This window comes from Phascolarctos cinereus, unplaced genomic scaffold (genome assembly GCF_003287225.1).
Source record: "Phascolarctos cinereus isolate Bilbo 61053 unplaced genomic scaffold, phaCin_HiC Scaffold_3;HRSCAF=262, whole genome shotgun sequence".
Classification (NCBI taxonomy): domain Eukaryota; kingdom Metazoa; phylum Chordata; class Mammalia; order Diprotodontia; family Phascolarctidae; genus Phascolarctos; species Phascolarctos cinereus.
The window spans coordinates 21,638,373-21,660,984 of record NW_027555736.1 but is presented as its reverse complement, the minus strand read 5'-3'; the positions used below and the strand labels follow the sequence as shown (position 1 = coordinate 21,660,984).

General features: G+C 42.6%; 1 protein-coding gene across 12 annotated transcripts in view; it reads left to right on the top strand.

Moving 5' to 3' along the window:
- The window catches only part of ANK3 (ankyrin 3), a 725,987-nt gene that overhangs the window by 652,151 nt on the left and 51,224 nt on the right, over positions 1-22,612 (top strand). For all 12 annotated transcript variants that reach the window (XM_078150719.1, XM_078150720.1, XM_078150723.1 and 9 more), the window contains 4 exons: positions 1,128-1,352; positions 4,550-4,704; positions 18,772-18,983; positions 21,447-21,654. In XM_078150719.1, the coding sequence (XP_078006845.1) occupies positions 1,128-1,352; positions 4,550-4,704; positions 18,772-18,983; positions 21,447-21,654 (800 nt within the window). The remainder of the gene's footprint in view (positions 1-1,127; positions 1,353-4,549; positions 4,705-18,771; positions 18,984-21,446; positions 21,655-22,612) is intronic.

Genomic DNA, 22,612 nt, shown 5'->3' with positions numbered 1-22,612 from the left:
CCTCTGAGAGCTCAGAGCTGGTGTTCTTTGTTCTAAACCTTATAGCTTTTAGCTATTTTTAAAAAAAAAGTTACCTTCTCCTCTTTTGTGCATTTATAAGGACATACCTATGCTTACATGTCCACTCCCTAGTAGAGAGCCTTGTTTCTTGAAAGGAGAGGAAGTTGACAGAAATGAGAATCAATCCAAAGAAATCAGAAGTTTTTAAGAGGCTGTAGCACAAGTTGGAAACATTTTTTAAATAGAAAAAAAATGGACTGGATTCCATCCTCTGAAAATATTTTAGCTATTTGAAGAATTCTCTAATTAGTCATCATTAGCACCAGACCTGTGCCTTCTAATGGGCTGATGCCAACCTGGTCAGTTCCACATGCTGATTAGAACGCAAAGTGGTGTTTCTGTTCACCCCTTCCTGGCTTGGACCCTGTGCATGTTGGGATCATTCATTGCTTTGTAGAGGCTTTGACAACATACAAGAGAGTACCTTGTCCTCCAGCACTAGCCAGGGGAGGGAGAGAGGGAGATTTTGCCCTGTACACAAGACCCAGTGTCAAATTCCCAAGTCCCGTTAATACCACGTGACTTTGCATTGGACCTCACTCCTTAGGTGACTGTGTCTGCAAGACTGTGTCTGCAGAAATAACATTTATTTAACCTCACATAGTTGACATGAGGTTGGATGAGAAGGAATTATAGTATTTGGAGACATGTTCCAAATTTTAAAATTGCTGTTATAGTTTCTGAGGCTTTCAAATGGTCAATTTTGGATCATTAGGAAACCTTTCTCAACCCAAATTTACACTCAGGTTTGAATACCTTCAGAGAGAAAATGCTTTCATAATGCTATTGCTTATTTAATGATTTGCTATTATTAACAAACTGTACCTTATTGTTTAATAATAATAATAATAATAATAGTAACCTGTATGTTGTTTGAGCATTAGCATGCATATGTTAAATTTAAGAGCAACTCCCTACCCCCTTTAAAAAAAGAGTCAGTTTGTGAATGAGCCTTTAAGGAGAGAGTATATTTCCTGTTCCTCATTCTTTTTTCACTTTCACATTTGATGTGGTAAATGAGCATCTTCCTTGTCTGACGTCTGCTGACCTCTGATCCTTCCCTGCAGGTTCCTGGTGAGTTTCATGGTGGATGCCCGAGGGGGCTCCATGAGAGGCAGCCGCCATCATGGGATGAGAATCATCATTCCACCACGCAAGTGCACAGCACCCACTCGCATCACTTGCCGACTGGTAAAGAGACATAAGCTGGCCAACCCACCCCCCATGGTGGAAGGAGAGGGATTAGCCAGTAGACTGGTAGAAATGGGGCCTGCGGGGGCACAATTCTTAGGGTGAGTCATTTCATCAGTCTCCTTGCTGCCACTCATACCCCATCTTTGATTTTATTTACCCTTGTGAACTGAAGTAGTTAACAATAAGAACTACTTAGTTTGAGCATCTTAACTGAGAGCGCCATGCCCTGTAACGCTGTAGGCCAAAAAAGCCAACCTTGTAACTGTGAGAAAGCAAGCTAGCCTATTGCTTCTGTGATGCTTTTTGCCAAAGCTTTTTACTAACTCCCAAGGGCGTCCCTCCTCCGCCCAGGACGTGTTTAAAGACAGCAAAGAGAGTTGAAGAAGTTCCATATGAAGGGAAGACAAGCAAAGCAGTTTGAGTTACTGCCATCCCGGCCCTGATTAGGCGGCTGGGCAGAGTGGAAACACCCAGGTTGCATTTTTAGGAGATTACAAATTGGGGGAAGCAGCCCACTCTGATGTGGTCGTACCAAACATCTACCAACACTCTCCATCCTCTGAAGTGGCATCCAGGTGCCCGCCAGGCAGGTTCTCTCGGGACTAGCAGGCTGTTTACAATTTCCCCTTCTTGTTTCTCTTCCTGCTGCATGGATGTTACTCAGTAAACTGCACCTTCCCTCCAATCCTCCCCCTGTAAACGAGGGCGAGAGTTTGGTTAGCCGAATCCTGCAGCTTGGGCCTCAAGGAACAAAATTTATTGGGTAGGCGATTTATAGACAAGATACAAGAATGTCTACAATTTTTTTTCCTTGATTTCGATTTTCGTCACACCCATGATTTTTATTTTTATTTTTTGGTTTTGGTTTTGATTTTTTCCAAAGCTTTCAGTCGATGTGTGTCACTGAAAGACAAAACCATAGTGGCTTGACTTCCCTTCTAGCTCGACGCCCCCTCCTCTGCTTTCCCGGGCATGTGGAATCCACCGCAAGCATCCGCTCTCATAATTTCTGTGCTTTTGTAATTTTTGGTTTTGAATTTGAACTGTTTCAACTGCATTGTCTACATTTCCACACACAGTGATAAGTCTTTAATTTCAGCCCTATGATGGAGAAGGTATTTGCAGGCTTTGAATCAACATTTAACACAAATGATAAAAAAAAATTTTTTTGTTGTTTGTTGTGTTTTTTACCCCCAAAAAATAGGCTCAGCCATGGGCATCACCTGTCTCTTCTGGGGTGGCCAAAGTAAAGAAATAATAATAATAAGTGATTTGTAATACAAGCTGAGAAACAGATTTTAAAACTAAATAGATGTCAGTTAGACCAGTCCAAAACATGATTTTAAAACGCAGTTATCTAATCACTGCAGAGTTTAAAGGGGGTGGGAAAGGGTTACTTTTAAGCAAAAAAAAAAATTTCTTGCTTTGGCAGTTTGCATGGAAAAAAAAATATCTGTTCAGAAATACCGTGCTTGGCTTTACTGTTGGTCAAAGACCCTGGTTCAATACCTTCTCTCTAGGTCTTGTTAATTTTCATACAGGAAACTGTGGGGCTCCTGAATTTTTAAAGACAGTATCTGACATATTAACCTGCAAAGATTGTATGTCACTTTCTAAGATGTTGAGATTATGTCCAGCCGAGGCCTGTGGGAAAACTCTGGAAAATCCCTCAAGAGCCTGTGGAATTTTGGACACTGTTCTGCACAATCCTGTGCAATTATCAATCAAATACTTCCTGGCCCCATTAGGAGAAATGATCTTATTTGCAAGTCTACACTCGTAGCAAGGCTGGGGTTAGTCTTATCAAAATTTGGGGGGAAATTCTGGCTAAAAACCAAACCAAACAAAACAATTACTGGATTTGGCTTAAATATTTCTCCAAGGGCTTGCTTTTGATATAGATGAAAGCTCTTAAGTTTGAGAGCACTGAGCTCAGAGTCTGGAAGACCTGAATTTAAATCCTTTCTCAGACCTGCTGCATGACCCTGGGCATGTTATTTAAACTCTCCAACCTGAGTTCCTTCATCTGTAAAAGGAGAGAATGTTTTTGTGGCCTCTAAGGTCTTTTTCAGCCCTAAATCAATAATCCTAATGTTAGCAGGAGAGAGGAGGTATGACTGTAGGAAGAGGGCGCCATAGTTGGTGTCAGAGGACCTGAATTCAAATCTCAGTGGTGCTACTTACTGCCCCAATGACTTTGGGCAGGTCACCTCCCCTCGAGACATCTTCTCTCTCCACCTTGTAAAATGAGAGGTTGGATTAAATGGTTTTTAAAGCCCCTTCCAGGGCAAAATCCTATTATAGCTGGTCCTCTGTTGTTACTGGATTTCTATCAACCGCTGCCCTTTTTTACATCCTTACCACTGTACTCTTCTCTGTTGTATTCTACAGATCATTTATGAAAAGAGGTGAAGCTATGTACAACCTCTGTAGGCAAATAATGATACTGTCTGTTTAAATGGTCTTAAAGCTGCATAATCCAGCTACATGAGTTGCCTATGATTACAGTTGTTTTCACTCAGCCCTCTTTGGTGCTTGTCCTACTTTTAAAATTGGATTAAATGCTTTTTTTTTTTTTTACGTTGCTGGACTGGCACCTGGAATGAGCAGTCATTACCACTCTCCTGGTCACAGTCAGATGTGCACGGACATGATCACCAAACCACTATGGTGGACCTTCTAAACAACCCAGGGCGTTTTTGGAAAGAACAGATGTCACACTGCAGTGTGTGTGTATGTGTGAGAATTGGAGAATGAAGCTGCTTCTTCCCATATCACATACTAACATCAAAACAATGTCCTGCAGCCCACCTCCGGTCACAAAGCTCAGAAGAGCTGATAGTGTGAGCGGGTGTTGGGTTGGGACTAGTTTGTTTTTTTTTTCAAGGAACAAGATCATAAATATTAGCATATTAGCTTCAGGAATATTTTTAAATGAATAATCTTCTTAAATGACTGTGTCCTTTGAAGGTCTTGGCACTCTGAATAATTTCATGAGTGAAAAACGGGCCAGTCTCTCTCTGCTGTGGCTTATGTCCACAGCTTTCTCTTTTCACATTCCAAAATACATTCATCCAGGATGGCATGTTGTCCAGCTTTGAACGTGCTTTTTTTTCTTAGCAAATGAGTCTGTGGCTTGGGCAGCTTTGAGATCATTCTTGACCACAGTGGCACCTTTAATTTTCAAAAGGATAGAGTAATGAGAGATTCTTTTTTTTTTTAAGGAGAGAGAAAAGTTCACTGTAAATATGGTTCGATATCCAAATAATGTAGATTCTTTCTTCCCCTCCCTTAGCCCAGTCATAGTGGAAATTCCTCACTTTGGATCAATGAGAGGGAAGGAAAGAGAACTCATTGTTCTCCGGAGTGAAAATGGTGAAACATGGAAAGAGCATCAGTTTGACAGCAAAAATGAAGATTTAACTGAGTTACTTAATGGCATGGATGAAGGTAAATATGATGGATCTCCATATTTGTGAGAGTCTGTGGTCAGGAAGACACCAGAATTGTGCACATGAGTAAAGGAAGATGATTTGAATTCTGATGTTTCGCTCTTAAGCCAAAACCCAGTTTCCCAAAAGGTTTATGAGCTGAGAGTTGTAATCAAGTGAACGGTCATTTACTAAGCACCTACTATGTGCCAGGAACTGTGCTAAGTGCTCAAGATACAAAGACAGACCAAAATATAGTCCCTGCTCTCAAGGAGCTCACCATCTAATAAAGTCAAAGCATCTTGACTGGGAGCCAGGAAGACCCCAATTCGAATACCGCTTCACACACTTACTAGCTGTGTGACCCTGGGCCCGGTCTCTTTGCCTCTCAGTCTTCATTTCCTCCCGGCAAAAGAGTGAGAATAGTACTGCACAGGATTGTTGTAAGGGTCAAATGAGATAATGTTCACAAAGTGCTTTGCTATAGAGATGCTAGCTATCATCATCATTATCATCATCATCATCATCATCATCATCATCATTATTATTCCAATACTTGAATATGTTGGTGATTCTTTCTACTGAATGTGAGCTGTTTTCCTTTAGGCAAACCTATGTCTCTTACCTAGGACCAAAAGGGTTTCTCTGATTGGATAAAAAAGGGGAAACGAGGAAGAATAGAACTGCATATGTGTGACATTTTTAGGAAGAGGCTTTCACGATCTGATGCCTAATTACATGAGTCCATCCCACCCTTAACTACCACTGCTGTATCCCCCTCTTCTCCAGCAGTGTTCTTGTCTAAGGTCCACGCTGGTCACTCAAGACCTTTGGGGCAGCTCCTGATATCCCGGATCTTCCATCTCTTGTCTTTTTGACCCTCTGAGATGTGGATTGGAGTGTAGCTGTTACGTTTACTTTCAGAGCGCATAGAGTGCTGACCTTGGAGCTGGGAAGACCAACCTCTGACACATCCTGGCTGTGGGCTCCTGGGCGCATGTCCCCAGACAAGTCTTTAAGACGATGAGCTGTAGAGAAGGTGCCATCTACACTGGTAGCAGGAGTCTGCATACCTTACAATGAAATCATAGGGACCAATCCCTGTCTCCCTTTCATTAAGCATTTATTAAGCACCATCAGTGTATCAGGCTCTGGGAATAGAAAGACAAACTAGAAAGAAGTCCCTGCCTTCAAGGAGCTTACATTCTGCAGAGGAAAGTAACACATCCATAGAGAATTAAATGGAAAACATGTACAAAGTGATTTGGGAGGGGGCGAGATGGCGTTCCCAGAGGAGATGATGTTTGAGCTGAGCTTTGAGAAAAAGGAAGGCACAGGTGAGGAGGGTGTGTATTCCAGGTGTGGAGAGTATGTATTCCAGGCCTCATACAAAGGATGTCAGGCGAGCCAGTTTTAGCTATGACATTGAATCTATGAAGGACAGTGATGGGCAGGAAGCCTGGAAAGGTAGATTGGAGCCAAATGGTGATTGGTTGCAAAGCTAAACCAAGGGATAGATGCTTTATGTTAAAGGCAGTAAGGAGCTCCAGAACTTCTTGATCAAACTAGGGCTTTAGAAATGTCCATTGGGTGGTGGGAATGAAAGATGTCTCCTTCGGTTGCCTGATACAACCCAGGCAACTGGGGCAGTTTTCTTCAGAAAAACTTGTGAGCCAAATGGTTTTGATAAAAGGGGTGCTTCCATCAGGGTCCTCTTGAGAATGAGGACAAATTGGACAAAGCCCGGATCGGATCACAAATTTGAATCATTCTGGAAAAGTCCAACTTGCTCTCTGATTTATCCCATCTTGTTAAAAAAACAATACTGCATTTCCAGTAGTAAATTAACATAACAAAGGTTTCAGAAGGTGCATAGATGATTTATTTAGTAAAGTAATTACAAAGTAATTTAGACAGGTCAGAGGACTGGTTGAAGGAACTGGGGATGTTTCAGCCTAGAGACAAGAAGACCTGAGAGGGATGTGATTGCTACCCTCAAGTAACTGAATGGCTGCTGTGTGAAAGAAGGATTTGACTTTCTCTCCTTGGCTCCAGAGGGCAGATCCCTAGGGAGCGATGCTGTAGGCCACTTTGGGCTTCCTCACCAAGAGAGCCATCCCTGTGGGGAAGGGGCAGGTTCCCCCTCCTCCGTGGTGTTGAAACCCAGGCTGGATTGTATGTTGGGAATGTACGGTTGTATGTTGGGAATGTCCAACAGAGAATCTTAGTCCCTGTTGGTTGGACTCAATGGCCAGTGTGGTCCCTTCCAATTCTGATATTCTGAGAGATGTGTGTAATTAAAAAGAAAATGCGTTTAAAGGGAAGATAATAACCCATCAACTTCCAGATTTTATTGTGTCTCTCTCCCTCACCCTCCCAGTAGCATATCCATCTTAAATGGCATACACTTTCCGAAACCTTTTCTGCTCCAGTGTTTCCATAGCTTTGTTTTAAAACAAAACAAAACCCTTGCTTTTCTAATGTACTAACTACACAGTGTCCTAATAAGAAATTTTTTAAAAATCCCACCTTAAAATAGTTAACATGTAGAGGTGGTAATTGGTGGCATCGGGGTAACTGAAGTTTGTGCCACATTCAGGAAACCTCTTGGAAGCACAGATGTTTCATGAGCAGGCAGTGCACTCATCTCTCAGGGTAAACTTCACCATAGACACTGTCAACCTAGGTGTACCTGCCAGACTGAACACAGATGCAATGATAAGGCCCTCTGGCCTGCATTCTACCCAGGTTATCTTGAAATAGCAGAGACTTTATCTCGCTTACATTTTTAAAGAACAGACTGAACTCTGGTCCCATCTCAGAAAATTAAAAGGAAACACAAACACTTCCAGGTTCCAGGTGCCAAAGGACAGGTGGGTCTCATGGCAACAGTGAAGGTGGAGGGACGTCCAATGAAAATGTGGTTGTGGGCTTCGGGTGTCACCTTTGAGTGGGGGGCAGGGAGAAGTGGAGAGAAGTACCTACTGCCCTGGCCACCCTCTGCCTTCCTCCCCTTTGCTCTTGGTTTTCCACTTCCTTCACTCGTTCCAGCCATTTTAATACCTTTGTAAGAGAGACCAAACGAGAATGCATTCAGTTTTGCTTCTGGTTTGTAGCTCTAAAAATAATAACCTCCATCTCCCTCTTTCTTTCCTTCTGTTTCTCTCTTTCTTTCTTCCTTCTTTCCTTCTCTCCTTTTCTTCCTCCTTCCTTCCTATCTTCCTTCCTTCTTTCCTTCTTCCTATCCTTTCTAAGGGGAAAGACCTTGAGGCCATCTGGTCCAACACATACCTGAGAAAGGGTTCAATGTCATAAAGCTCCTATTTAATAATGTGCTGTGCTGTCCACTAGGAGTAGGCATAGATACTTGTGACCTTATTGGTAAAAGCATCTCCCAGATGACAACCCTCCCTCTTTCAAGGCAGATTAGCACGTTCTCTGCAGCTTAGAGTCTTGGGGAGCTGTGGGGAGCCTTGAGAGGTTCAGTGACTTCTCTAGGGTCACCCAGCCAGGGTGCCCTGGGGCAGGACTTGAACCTAGGTCTTCCTGGCTCTCAGGCCCTCTCTTTATCCTCTGTTCCACTGAATCTCCACCCAACTCCCATTTCTCTGCTCCTGTAAAGTCAGTAAAGTGCTTTGTAATGAGGATGCGACAGTTAAATGGAGAATGCAGAGACAAAAGATTGGAATGACGTTTGGCAATTTCCACATTAGTTGTAGAATGTTGGGACTAGAAGGGACCCTAGTGAACATCCATCTGCCTCATTTTACAGATTCAGTTCAATTCAGAAACATTTATCAAGCGCCTAATGTGTGCTAGGTACCATGCTAAGTTCTGGGCAAAAGAAAAAACGCAACAAAAAACAATCTAAGTTGTCAGGACTAGGATGAAATCCCTCCTGTGGGAAGCCCTTCCCCAGCACTCAGCTCCTAACAGTGCCTTCACTTTTGAGGTTACCCTCCATGTGGATTTTACATATCTTGTGAGAACATAATTATTTGCATCTTGTCTCCTAGTTGGAACATGAGCTTCTTGAGAGCAGGGCATGTTTTTGTCTTTCTTTGCATCCCCAGTGAATAAAATGCACAGTGCCAGGCGTGTGGTAGGCACTTAATAAATACTCATTGACCAACTGACTGATTGCCTGGCTCGTGAAGGGGACAACTTGGACACCAGTACTGTTATATGCAAGATGCATGCAGAGCAGATGGAAGACACCATTAGATGGGCTAGCTCTGGATCGAAATGGAAAATACGGAAAGACTTTAGGAGTTAAAATAATAACTGACATGTTTCTAGGGTTTAAAGTCTTCAAAGCACTTTACATGCCTAATCACTTGCAAATGAAAATATCCAGATGAGGTTTCCTTTATCTTTGTTTCCCAGGTAGGGAACCAAGCCCTTCTGGAGAAGGAGCCTTAACAAATGCAAAAGTTTACAGAACATTCTAGTCCACCAGGAGCACACTGTTGAGCATTTTGGTTCAGAAGATTGTAGGCTCCTTGAAGGCAGGGATTACCTTCTGCCTCTTTTTGTTTCTCTGAAGCTTAGCACAGTGCCTGGCATGTAGTAAGTGCTTAATAAATGCTTTTTGAATGAAAGAGTAATCCTTTTCAAGGAATATATTCCATTTAATCATCAGTTACTAACCAAAGCATTCATCCCATCTTGGCTACAAAGACTATGATACTTGGCCAAGAAAGCACCTCCAAAGGTAGGACTTCAAGAAATGTAGGATTTCATCCCTTTGTGGACTTTCTGTATAGTACAGATGAGTGCTGGATTTTAGAGTTTGATGGAGCCTAGGGATGGCTCTGCCGCTTACTGCTGCCTGGATGATCCTGGCTTCTTTGGGTCTCGTTTCTGCATCTGTAAAATGGAAATTATAGCCTGCTTTACCCGTCTCACAGAGCTGTAAGGAAAAGCTTTTGTACACTTAAAAGTGCTAGGGTAGGGGGAGAGAGCAACTTTTTTGGACTTGTTGCTTAAATCTTGGCCCCACATCTTGCTAGCTAGCTATGTGACTTTGGGGAAGTTACAAGAATTCATTAAGTATCTACTGTGTACTCAATCCTGGTCACATAAAGACAAAGATTGAAGCAGCCTCCACCAGAAAGGGGAGACAATAAGTACAACAGAATAAAGATGAAGAGAATAAAAGGTAGCTAAGTTAAAAAAAGAAATAGGTCACCAGCAGCTTGGGGCAGTCAGTCACCTAGCAGGTAAGAGGTGGAGCTAAAGAGGGAGTGCACCAAAAGCATAAGGATCAGACAGTGCCATGGGGAAAAAGACTCCTGTGTGTGAGAAACACAGAGAGAGTGGCTTAGTTGGATCACAGAGCTTAGAGGGGAGAGGGAGCCTCCAGTGGGGCTGGAAAGGTGGCTTGTTGGGGCCAGGTTCTAAAAGGCTTTTTAAAAGCCAAGCAGGAGTGTCTGTTAATTCCACCCCTTGAGCACACAGCCCAGTCTCCAAAACAAAGTGACATTCAGGGAGTTTGTGCAACAAGTCCAGGCAAGATCCATTAAGGACCATGCTAACGATGCTGCAGCAGGGCTGGCATGGGCAGCTGGAGTGGGCGGCACCCAGCGACATGGAACCCAGCTGGCACCCACTTCAAGGACCTCGCCATCCTAGCCGAGGTATCATGTGGCAGGAGGGGCTCTTCTGCAGAGCAGCAGACCTGGCCTTGCTCTCTCTCCTCACCAGAGCCTTGGAGCACAAGGCTGAGAGGAAAGCCAGTATGGCCACCATCAAAAAATGATTGCAGCATAATCCTCTCAAGTGTGAACCATTGGATCTATCTTTGATGGGAAAGGGAGGATGAGACTACAAGACCCTAAACATGGATGTTAGAAATCGTCTCTGAAATCTGAAACCTCTTGTGGGGGAGATGGATCTTTTTTCCTTCAAATTTATTACTTATTTTTAGCATTCTTTTCTTTTTAAATTTTGAGGTCCAGATTCTCTTCCCTCTTCCCAATCCTCCTCTACCCACTGAAAAGGCAAATAATATAGCAATTATACATGTGAAACCATGCAAAACATTTCCATATTAGCCATATCACCAAAAAACAGCAAAAAACCATTGCACTCTGAGTACATCGGTTCTCTCTCTCTGTGGAGGTGGATAACATTTTTTCATCATGAGTTCTTTAGCATTGTCTTGGATCATTGCACTGATCAGAGTAGCCAGGTCTTTCACAGTTGATCATCGTGACAACATTGCTATTACTGTGCACAATGGTCTGCCAGTTGTCACTTTTCTTTGCATCAGTTCGTATAGGTCTTGCCATGTTTTTCTGGAACCACTCCCCTCCCCCCCCATCATTTCCCACAGCACAATAATACTCCATCCCAATCATGCCATCACTTGTTCAGACGTTCCATAGTTGAGGAGCATCTAGACAATACTTTAAACAATGATTGTTGATTGATTAATTGAGGTTCTCTCTCTGCTTGGTAAGCTCCTAAAGAGTTAAAAAAAAATTTCATTCTTTCATTTGTATCCCAGGCCTCACCCAGCCCATAGTGAGTACTTAACAAACACTCTGGAGGTTTATTTGTTAGTTGGCTTTTTTGTTTTTGGTCTGTGGGGTAACCCATTTGTCTAGTCCTTCACTTTGAAATATGCTGTCATTTGCATACCGGAAAGGTCAAAAAAATCATCGCTACTTCAACATCCCTTAGAGTACATCTAAATTGTGTTTCATTTTTTTAGCTTGGGCACCATGTTGGAGCAAAGAGCAAATGAAGATGTGCCCAGGCCTTGTTTTTGTTTGTTTGCTTTTGCTTTTTACCATGCAGCCCATTCAGTTAGAGCTCGTCCTTGACTTTGTCACAGTGAGAGAATATGCCAGTCATGGGCATCTTATTGGCGATGTCCATTCTGAAATGTGACATCCATAGCTCTGTGATGCCACCTAGTGGAGAAGGAGCAGAATGGCTTTGAAACATTCTAATCTGAAAATAAACGCTCAGTTCGTTTAAGGAAGGAACTTTAGGCATCATCTGCTCGGAGAGAGCTGAGGGGTCATGGGCTCCAACCCTCTCTCTTTATAGAGGGGGAAACAGATCTAGAGAGGAGATGGTTTGTCCACAGCTACATGGGTAATTAAATTCACTCTTCTAATTCCCAATCCAGAGTTGATGTCCCAAAGATCCTTCTCCTCCCCAGGCAGCAAACACCAGCCTAGCCTCAATCCTGTGGGATCCCTAAAGAAGGGCTGGGACAAAATCTTACCTCGACCTAAACCCACTATCTTAACCATTTCCGTAGGGTCATCAGATTATAGATTGAAGGTTGGAAGGGACATTGTCTAGTCTAATCCTTTATTTAAGAAATGAAGAAACTGAAGCCAGAGATACAAAGTGTACAGTGTCCTTGCCCAAGATCAGTCAGGTGGTGAGTGGTGCAAGTAAGATTTGACCCCAGGTCCTCTGATTCCAAATCCAGGACTTACTCTACTTTTTAAAGAACATTTCCTAATGAATAGGGTTGGGTTTTTGTTTGTTTGTTTTTGGTTTGGGTTTTTTTTGAGGACAAGGAAAATATGTAAGCTTCCTGAAAACTGTATTTGGGCCTACAGTAACGAACTGGTGAGCTGTTGCAGAATTTAAATGAACACTGGTAGAAAGGAAAATTCAAGGCCAATACATTCTAGAGGCCACTAGATGGCACCAATATGCATAGAATGGATTAGAGTCTTGAAGACTTGTGTTCAAATACCACCTCGGACACTTAACTAGTTGTGTGACCCTGGAAAATTCACTTTAACCTCTTTTAGCCTCAGTTTCCTTATCTGTAAAATTGGGAGAATGATAGCATGCACCTCGCGGGGTTGTAAGGATCAAAAATAATAACATGTGTAGAGCACTTTGCAAACCTTATTTAAATGGTAGCTTTTGTCATCATTATTAAATACAAAGTCAAGTAAAATAAAAATGTTATTTTACTTCACCAATTAAGGTGGGGGTTGAGGGAGTTGTAGTAATTAACCTCAAATGGTAGGTGATCTTCCCAGAAGCCTCCAGGCTTACCTAGAGCCAATTTTCCTAATAAATAATAACCCTGTGGGCCCCAGGCTAGCCGGGTGAGGTGCCATTCAGGCAGTGATGTATCTGGCTATTTCCAATAAACAATGGGCAGAAGCCTCATGTGAAATTCCAGCTCTACTGAGTTGAGTAGCCTTGAGATCTAACATAGATGAGGAAGAAAACCTAATGCAAAGAGGCACATTGGTACATTGGACCTCACAGGTATCCCTAGGACTTGATGGGATGAGAAATGTGCCCAGAATATCTCTGTGGAAGAGTGTATCTTATTCAAAAGAAATTCATGTTAAGAAGGACAGAGGAAATTCAGGAATGGGAGTAACAGACATGGTAGAACACTTGAGGAAAAACTAATGCAAACAGCAACAAAAATGGAATTGTCATTGGAGTAAACTATAGACCACCTGGACCAAAGAGGGGAAAGAAATGAGCTCAGAAAACAGATGGGGAACCTCTCTTATCCTGACATGTCCTTGAGTTTTCTCTGTGCCAAGAGGAGAGCAGCTAATGCTTCCTTGATCTGCCTTGATAATTTCCTCCTTCCCCAGCAAGGGGAAGTCTTTCAGGGATCTGAGTCTTGATAATGTGAGAGATTATTGTTAGGGTGGAAACAACCACTCCCTCAATGAATTTGTGATGGGGAAGGAGACGAGAGCTGGGCTTAATCTGACATGCAGTCTAAATTTCAGGAGCACAGATTTCCAAAAGTTCAGAGCAAGGAGAGGTCATATCTTATGAACTAAATTTCTAAGAAGTCAGCCTTGGAGGGATGGGAAACTGTCAAGAATGAAATTCCAAAGACACACACAAAAAAAACCAGTTCTGACGAGACAAAAGAGTTGGTAAAGGGACCAATGTAGACACAGCAAACAATCTAGATGGCAAATAGACACGTGCAGAAAACATTTTTCTTGTTTTAAAATCATGGAAGCTCCCAGCTGGCTTCTTGCCAGATCCTGGAAGCCTGTCCCTATTCTAGCCTTGAGTTTGGCCAGTGTGTAGAGTATGTGGTAGCTGGAAAGGTAGGCTGGGAACAGATTGTGTGTGGCTTTGAATGCCAGAATAAGAAACTCACAATTTATTCTTTGGGCAGTGGGGAAGCACTGAAGGTTTCTGAGTACAGGAGTAGCATGATCAGACCAGTTTACTAAGACTACCTCAAGGAGTAGGACCCCTTTGAGAAGGAAAAGACCAGGGAGAGGGCTGAGTTCCGGGTGGCTCCTCTACTAGTGAAATGATGTATTGTTATAGTGGTAATTGCTTTTTGGATGTGGGTTGGACCAGATGAATGCTGAGATCTTTCCAACTCTTTGGTTCCAAGCTAGAGGGGTGGGCATTGGCAATAGAAGATTGAAAAGATATCATATGACTAATATTGTAAACTTAACCCTTCCCAGCAATACAAGAATCTAAGACGTCTCCAAAGACCTCATGATGGAAAATGCTATCCACCTCCAAAGAAAGAATTATGGAATTTGCATGCAGATTGAACCATACTCTTTGCTACTTTTTTTCTCATCTGTTGAGTTTTGTTTCCTCTTTCTGGTGGTTCCTCCTATTGGTCCTAATTCTTACTTACAACATTACTAATGTGAAAATATGTTTAATAGGAATGTGTATGTATAGCCTATATCAAATTGCGAGCCATCTTGGGGAGGGAGAAAAATTTAAAACTCAAAAGCATATGGAAGTGATTGCTGATAAATCAAAATAAATTAATAAAAAAAGAAAAAATAATAAAGGAAAGATGTCATAGAAATAGACTTTATTAGGTTTTGCAGCAGATTGGATTGGGGGAAGGAACTGAGATGTAGAACTAGGAGTCAGATCTCTGAGGTTTCAAACCTGAGAGACTGGAAAGATGCTGATGATATCAGCAGAAGTGGAAGTGCTGGAAAAGGGGCAGGTCTTATATGGGAGATGAATTCGTTTAGGACATGTTGTGTCTGGGATACTGACAGGACGTGTGGACCTCAGGGGAGGGATTGGAGGTGGAGGTGTGTAAATACATGCTGACTCAGCCACTAGAAGGCTAGCTCCTTGTGATGCTGGCTGTCCCAGATGTGCTGCAGCCCCAGGGCCTCGCAGACCACCTTGCATACATATATGGCCCTTAATTAGTGTTTGCTAATTGATTTGCATAAAGGTGATCATTGGAGGCTTGAGCAAATGAGATCATTGGCCCAAGGACTGAGAGGTTAAGGAAAGAAGGCAGAAAGTGGTCCAGCATGGGAATTCCCACTGTTAATTCCTTACAGCAATGAAATCACAGGTCTAGACCCAAAATAAATATTGTTCCTTTAAAGTTAAGGCATTTTTGCATTAAGTTCCTATTAAATGACATCTTTTTCTCAGGGGAGGTAATAGATCCATATCCATTAGCTTTTTACTAGTAGTTTCCTACCAGAGAGCCAGGTCCTTGAAAGGAGATGTATAGTAGTTAAATCTGAAAAGAGAGAGTTGGTATAGCTTCTGGGTATAGGGCATTTCTCTAGGACAGAGATATTTAACCTTCTGTGTGTCATGGACCCCTTTGGCAGTCTGGTGAAGATGGTGGACCAGTTTTCAGAACTGCATTTTGTCAACTACGTACATAATTTACAGAAATGCTAAATTTTAATTTAGTGAAAATAAAGATGTCACTTTTTCCCATCTGAATTCATAGAGACCCAACAATTTATCCATGGACCCCTTGGTGATCAATGTAGCCCAGGCTGAGAATTCCTCACTCTAGGAGAGCCTACAATGCCTCACACCAAAGGGGCTTTCTTACCTTGAGGGTCATTGATTCTTGACGTACAAAGTTTACAAAGTTAAGCAGTGTTTATTTTCTCTGGGAATCTGGTGTGGAAACAGATAATTGCCAGTTGATTTCCTGTGTGGTCAAGAGTCTATGGCCCTTTGTGTTAGTTACAAATGCTTAACTATATTAGTTAAAATGCAGATTAAAAGAATGTCTACTACAATTGTAAGTGAAATGCACGGATCTGACACATGACCAGGTCCAGTGAAGGCATCCCAGCCTTTGCTTGTGCTGTGCCATTTTTTTCTCTTTGCATCAAGTATCCTTCCATCTCTCTCTTTGCCTGCCAAATTGGCTGTCTACCTTTTAAAGCTCTGCTACTTCCAGTGCTCCCAGGCAGGCTTTACCTTTCCCTTCTTGAGAGATAGTGGCTAGAAAAATGGCTTCAGATCTAGGAAGCCCTGGGTTCAGATCTCACCTTTCTCACATACTGGCCATTTGGCTATGAGCAAATCACTTAATCTCACCTTGCCAACTCTCTAAGACTGTGAGGTGCAGAGAAGGTGCTTGCTTACACTGGGGTCCAAAGTTCCCTGAAATCACAGATCCCAGCTATCCCTGTCGCTATTCTAGCCTTGAGCCATGGGCAGCACTTTCCTGGTTCTTTTCTTTTGGACTTGAATGAATGAAAAGGCGTTTCCTAAGTGCAGAGTTTGGGCTGAATACTTGCCTTGTGGTGTGGTTTTTGGTATTTGTGTATGTGGACAGCCTTCGTACTAGACTCTGTGTCTAACCTTTGTTATCTAGACCATTGTTTTGCCCAGAGTAAGCACTTAATTCAGAAGGAATAATTTCTTACTTTTCTTTTTTTAAAGAATTTTCAACTCTTGCCATAGAAAGTCCCTGTACCAATGCAGACCAGTCACTCCTATGTAACTAAGACTGTTAGGTAAAGAGCCAGCTTGGGGCAGCTAGGTGGTGGCGCAGTGGATAAAGCGCTGGCCCTGGACAAGAGAGCCTGAGTTCAACTGCAGCCTGAGACACTTACTAGCTGTGTGACCCTGGGCAAATCACTTAACAGCAACGCCCACCCCCCCAAAAAAAAGAAAAGAGCCAGCTGCTTGAGACAAAGCTGTGACTTTGAGTAAGTCCCTTTGAGACAGAAGAAGACTTGGGCTGGGGATTGATCAAAGCAGAAAAGATGAGGGGAAATAAAAAAAGGAGGGGTGAAAGGATGAAGGAAGAAAAGATCAGATGTTTAGAGGAAAGGGCGCTGAATGTGGACAGTGTTTTATCCCTGATATCCCTTTTGATCCCTATGACAAGCCTGTGAGGTGGAGGTGCCATTATTGTCTTTTTGTGTGTCAGGCACTGTGCTAGGCACTGGGATGCAAGATTTTAGCTTGAATCCCCATACTTCTACTTAATAATTATGTGACCTTAGACAAGTCCCTTAACCTCTAGACTGATTTCCAAGGTTTCTTTCAGCTCTATATCTGTAATCCATAAATAATCCAGAGGGACAGATACATTGATGGGGAGAAAGGGAGGGAGAGACAGAGGGAGATCCAGCTACTTTTTCTACTTGCCTCAAGCAATGGATCAAACCAAGTTTAGATCACAATTCAAAATGAATTCCTTAAGGTCTGATGACTGATGAGCATCCATCAAAATTGAAAACTCTGATCCTTTCATGAGACCTAGGATCTGATACTGCAATAATAATGATAAAATAACTAGCATTTATATAGCACTTTAAAGTTTACAGGATGCTTTAAGGATCTCACTTGGTCTTTAATTTATTTTTACTTCTCAGTTTAATTTATTTTCCCTAAAATTCTATAAAGATAGCATGATCTGGTGGTAAGAACACTGGTTTGTTAACCTAGCCTAGACCTTCCTAGGTCCCCCAGCTACTTCCCACCCTTAATCCTATCTAGGCTGCATTCTCCCTGGGTTATCCCTGGAGTTCCATTACCTCATAGACTACTTGGCCACTCCTAGATCCCTCTTGTAGACTTTCTGCCTATAAGGTCCATTGCGTCTCCATTAAGATGCTCAGATTCCTAAAATCTAGCTACTTCTGTGATTCTTAGACTCTAACCAATACCTCAAAGACTCTCAGATTCCTCAAGAGTCTGCTAATATGGCAGATCTTTAATAAACCTTGTCTTTGGCTGAAAAAAAAAAAAGAATACTGGTTTGGAGTCAGAGGACCTAGGCTCAAATTCTGCTTCTCATATTTGTTACCTGTGTGACTTTGGGCATCAACACTGCCACCATCTAAATCAGATGTGGTGATTGGTCTGGGTCACTCTAAGGTCTTTTCCAGCTCTAAGGAGATCTTCACAAGAACCATGTTAAGTTGAGGTGCTATTATTCCCATTTTACAGATGGGGAAACTGAGGCTGAAAGGTTAAGTGGCTTTCTCCGCATCATGAAGCCAGTCAAGTGTGTCTTAGGCGGGAGTCAAAGTGAGTCTTGATCAGGTCGTCCTGACTCTCAGTTGAATGCACCATGCAATGAGCCACAGTAATAAAAGAATGACACTCTAATATGTCAGCTCTATGAGAAGCCTACAGATCATCTTTATTTAATTTAGGCTTTGAAATTTGGTTAGAGAAGTACTCATATTCATTTGAGTCCTTAGACCCTCTCCACTGTGGCCCCAGAGCCTTTCTTATAGGTTCCAGGGTTCATAGACTCAGAGTTGGAGTCACCTTAGGAGTCAGCTAGTTTAACTTCTTATTCTTCAGTGGAGACGCCAATGACCAGAGGAGTTAAGTAAATGACTTTCCCAAGGTCATGCTGCTAGTAAGTGATGGAGCTGGGATTTGTACTCGGCTCCTTTGACTCCAAAGCCAGCACTTTTGCCATTGACCCTTCCTTCTGCCTCATCCATCCTTTTAGCAGATCAAGACGAGGTAGAGGGTGGGACATCAATGTGGCTCATTCATAAAAGTGGTATCTAGGGGCAGCTAGGTGGTGCAGTGGATAGAGCACTGGCCCTGAAGTCAAGAGGACCCGAGTTCAAATCCGACCTCAGACCAAACACTTGACACTTAGTAGCTGTGTGATCCTGGGCAAAGTCACTTAACCCCAATTGCCAAACACACACACACACACATAAAAGTGGTATCTTGCTTCAGGGTTCTGGGCTTCTTGGTTATTGAATTGGCCACACATGCTCACTATAGCGTATCTTGGAGGTGTTTGCATGTTTAAGGATCTCTGAGCTCTCTTCTAGCTCGGACGCTTCCAATTTTTTTTTTATTTCCTTTGTTCTTTCAGAGCTGGACAGCCCTGAAGAGTTGGGGAAGAAGCGCATCTGCAGGATTATCACGAAGGATTTCCCCCAGTATTTCGCAGTGGTGTCACGGATCAAGCAGGAGAGCAATCAGATTGGTCCAGAAGGGGGCATCTTGAGCAGCACCACCGTGCCCCTGGTCCAAGCATCCTTTCCTGAAGGTGCTTTGACCAAAAGGATCCGAGTGGGCCTCCAGGTAACCCTGGTGCATGTGTACCCATTTTGTGCTAAGTGACAGATTGTCCTGGAAGCAGCCACTGCTCTTGCGCCCCAGTAGTGTCTGCTTATTAACTCTTAAGGCCAGGTCGTGAGTTGTTGTAGGTATTTAACCTGAAGTACTCTATGGAACACTGATCAATCAGCGAGCATTTATTATGTGTGCCCAGCATTATGCTGGGTGCTTCAGAGACATTCCATCAAGGGAGACAGCATCTATACTGTAGATACAAAGTAATTTCAGGAGAGACACTAATGATAAACAATAATGATAGTAAATAGAGTTGACGGTAAGCTTTATAGTTGCAAAGCTCTTTGTATGTGCTCTCATTTGATTCTTAGAAAAACCTTGAGAAGTAGTTTCTCTTATTTTTTCAGATGAGGAAACTGAGGCAGGAAGGACAACTGACTTGCCCACAGTGAGATAGTAAATGTCCGATGCAGAGATTTGAACTCAGGTCTTTTGATTCCAAATCAGACACTCTGTCTATCCACTATACCACTTAGGTGCCTACTCTAGCTCTTGGGGGATAGGAATAGGTCTGTACTTTCATTCATGTAAGGGAGTCCCAGTAGTCTTCCTCTGCCTGTGCAGATCAGCAACTTAGACAATTAGGAAGCTTGTTGCCTGGAGCCCTGAGAGGTTGCCCGGGTTTCCACAGTGTGCGGGATCAGAACCCAGCTCTTGCTGGCTCCAAGGCTAACCTTCCACTCACTGTGGCGTGCTGTTGCCTCTCAGCAGTTGGGAAGGCTACTAAAAAGCCTCATCGAGGCATTAAACATACAAGAGAGCTTGGTCCTTCCTTCCACATAGCTCCTTGAGGACTATGTGCTTTACTTTTGTCTCTATGGCCACCACCTTGTACGGTGCTTAATCCTGATTGTTTTCAGGGCTCCTTCGTTGCTTGGCTTCCAGTGAAAGGTGAGGAAGCCACAGCCCAAGTGTTGAGATGCAAAGTGTGGGACCTTTCAGAACAATGAAATACATTTTCTATTATGTCCTAGAAGACAGTCGGGATACTGACCTTTGAAAGCTCAGTCATGTCCGACTCTTTGTGACCCCATGTGGGGTTTTCTTGGCAAAGGTACTAGAGTGGTTTGCCATTTGGGTTTGTTTAAATTAACTAGAAGCTCTGGTTTCTATCCAAGCCGAGTTGAATCTTTTAGAAAACCAATTAGGAATATAAATCAGTCCACAAAGATATAGTAAAAGACTACTATGTATCTGGCACGGTAATACTTGCCAGAAATACAAAGACACAAATGAAATGATCTACACCCTCAAGAAGAGCATGCTACTGGGGGAAACAAGAGCTATTTGCTGAAGTAGATACAACATAGATACTCTCTAACCTAGAGTTAATTTTAGTAGGCTGTGGCGGAAGCACCCGCCATTGGCCTGGCGAGATCAAGAAAGATTTCACTGGCAAAAACGGCCTTTCTTGTATGTCTTCAGCTAAGGAAGCTAAAATTCCTTTCTAACCTAATAGGGAAATTAATTAACCAAACTATTTCAAGTATTTACCAATTTTTAAATAATTGTTGTTATGAATTCCTACTCATTTGGTGAGTCAGATCAATTTTTATTTGTTACATATGGGCCATATAATATACATTGTTTCTGGCAATAAATAATTTGGGGGATTTTCAGTAACAAGAGATTTGAAGAAAACCACTTAAGTTTATACTTTCATTGATAAGAAGCTTCATTATGTTGCCCTAGAATCGAATATTTATAATGATTTTGCCAAAGTAGGAAGAGTAGATGGATGGAGAAAGATAGATTGGGTAGACCAGAATTGTATTTCACCCCCTGAGAATCTGAGTGGCTTTGAGTTACTTTCCCTCTGAATGTCTTAATTTTTCCACTTGTAAAACTTGTCCTTGTGATACCTCTGAGACGTTCTGCATATTTAAAAGGCCTAAAAGTCACAAAACTGTTCATTGTATGGTGTCTTACAAAGCCTCGGTATCATGTTTACCCTTCACACTGCTGAAACCATGGAACAAACCATTTCTGACCCCATTCTCAAATTATCTACTTTTCTGATTGACACACTAGCTTAGGTTAATTAACAAATAGATCAGTTGTCTCTGAGTGTCCAACCTAATTTTCCCTGGCCTGTTTCCAAAAGAAAGGCAGTATGGCATAATGGGTAGGGAGTCAAGAAGACTTGGGTTGCTTTTGATCACATACTGGCTGTGTGAGCCTGGCCAAGTCACTCAACCTCTCATGCCTTAGACAACTCTAAGACTTTAAATTGCAGAACAGGCTGTATTAGCAGAGAAATCACAGGTCTTGCTTCTGCTCTCTTTCCCTGCCAAAAAAAGCAATTAAAAAGCAATCCTTCCTCCTTCCCTGTAAGGAAAGTTGGGGAGGATGCAAACATTGTGATGAACAGTTTCCTCATTTGTATAATATCCTTTCTCTCGCGCTCTCTAGGCCCAGCCTGTTCCAGAAGAAATTGTGAAAAAAATCCTTGGGAATAAAGCAACTTTTAGTCCGATTGTCACTGTGGAGCCAAGAAGAAGGAAATTCCATAAGCCAATAACGATGACCATTCCTGTGCCTCCCCCCTCGGGAGAAGGTGTAGCCAACGGCTACAAAGGAGACGCCACACCCAACCTGCGCCTTCTCTGCAGCATTACAGGTCCGATTCTGTCAACATGGTACTCGCTCTTCCGTGTGCATTTACAGGGATGGTTCATGTCGTTACACGGCACTAGAGAGTCCCCGTGCATCGTTGTAGAGTCCAAAGGCCTGGTCTCATAGGTTTACTCATGCCTCCATGAAATCGCTCACATCTGTGCCTTCTGCTCCCTTAGTTTTCATACTACATCCCCCTCTCAGCCATCCTTCCTCCCACAGACCATTATAGAAGCCTCCTAATTGGTCTAACTCCTTGCTTGTGGTCTCTTATCTCTTCTCTTCCTGTTGTCCTTCCAAAATGATAAGTTTCTAAGTTCAGTGAGAGCACTGACATTTATGCTCAGGCAATGGGCAACAGTAGGATTTTCATATAGCTACTATCTTTGTAAAGTAAAAGGTCTAGTGGGGAAAGCATATTGTTGTGGACATCATATGATCAATACAGGGCTTCACTGTTTACCCTGATCAGGGTGTAGCTACCCATCAAGAACCACAACAAAAATAATAATAGCTAGTGTGTAGATAACATTTTAAGGTCTGCGAGGCACTTTACAAATGCTACCTTATTTTATGCTCACAACAACCCTGGGAAATGGGTTCTATTGTTATCCCCATTTTACAGATTAAGAAATTGAGGCAGGCAGAGGGTAGGTGAATTATCATGTAGTTAGTAAGTGTCTGAGGCTGACCTGAACTTAAGTCTTCCTGACCCCAGATTCAGTACTCTGTTCACTGTACCACTTAGCTGACTCAGTGCTCAAATAATTCGTAAGAGAGATTAATGTTTTCTTGTAGCCCTGGTCATAAAGCCTCTCTCAGGCTCTACTGTAATGGAGAAGAGATTACAATAGGCTGGTTACAGTGTGACTAGCTGCACTGAAGTTGGGGGGTGGGGAGGGGCAGCTTCCTCTGGCAGTTTCAGTGTCTTCAAATAACTTTGATCTCTTCGGGTAGGAGGG